The sequence below is a fragment of the Colletotrichum abscissum genome (assembly GCF_030869225.1).
Source record: "Colletotrichum abscissum strain IMI 504890 chromosome Unknown Scaffold_548.1, whole genome shotgun sequence".
Taxonomy (NCBI): domain Eukaryota; kingdom Fungi; phylum Ascomycota; class Sordariomycetes; order Glomerellales; family Glomerellaceae; genus Colletotrichum; species Colletotrichum abscissum.
Window position 1 is genome coordinate 1 of NW_026850485.1, and position 1,035 is coordinate 1,035.

The 1,035-nt window shown below is 47.4% G+C and overlaps 1 protein-coding gene across 1 annotated transcript; it reads right to left on the reverse strand.

The window, feature by feature from the left end:
• Nucleotides 1–510: 510 nt before the first annotated feature.
• On the reverse strand, nucleotides 511–888 carry CABS01_17271 (uncharacterized protein; the record flags this gene model as incomplete). Its single annotated transcript, XM_060550598.1, has 1 exon — nucleotides 511–888. One exon carries the CDS (start codon nucleotides 886–888, stop codon nucleotides 511–513), a length of 378 nt encoding a protein of 125 aa, XP_060393242.1.
• Between the last annotated feature and the right edge of the window lie 147 nt (nucleotides 889–1,035).

Consider the following 1,035-nt stretch of genomic DNA (forward strand, 5'->3'; position numbering starts at 1 on the left):
AGTCGACAGAGTCGAACTCGGCATCTAGTAATTTGTATCGATGTCGTCGACCACGAAACTTCAAATAAACTATTGCAGTAATTTGGCATGGACTACTGCCTCAAACTAATCAAATACCCATCCTAGAACATTGAGTGATTCAGTTCGTATGAGTGACGGCAATTAGAGTTCCAGGTCAATCTGTCGTGTCATGGCCTACTTATCTGTAGTATCAGCCATGATGCTGTAGGGGATAGAAGCGGTTGTGTAAGTCAAGAAGCGGAGTGGCTTTAACTTTGGAGTAACCAGATGGAACTTTCCTAGATAATGTCATGATAAACGTTTGGCTCAAGATGAGGGCTTCAATAAATGACTATACAAGTTCTAGCGCCTTTGGGATGGGTCTTGGCAGTGCTACAGTGCTATTTGATCTGCTCCTAATGAGCCCATGGGTCTCAGGGTAACATGAGGGTTTCACATACGGTTCTGGATTTTTTATAGATTTATCGGGCCTTAAAGACCCATTGGCAATCATCGGAAGTTGCTGAACGGCATACGCGGCTTTGTTCTCATGTCGACTACCGACGGTGATTCGTCAGCCAGCACCGCTGATGGCGCGCGGAATGGAGCAGCTGACGAACCAGGCAACTCAAACGCTGTTGATGGGGGATTCTCAACACCATGTTTCCTCTCTTGCTGATCCGTCGGCTGTCCCAGGTAGTGATAGTAGTGATGACTGTGATGATGGTCATGATAGTGATGTATGACAATAATTCGCTCTTTCCTCCGTGAGCGGCATCGCCTGCAGATGCTACTGATAGGTTCTGAGCCGGGTTGAATTGGATGTTCCCGGTGATATGATTCAGACCGCGCCCTGTGGCATACGGCACAGCTGTGGTGCAACGACATGTTTCCGGCTGCTTCGGTACACAAGTAAGCGTGGAGTAAATTTGGCTCTGTAGTCATTGTAGAAAGGCCACTTATATAGGCGTCACAAGTGGGTTTTCGCATTACTGAATCGTCCATGAGCAACCGTGGTGGATATCCTGAAGCGTG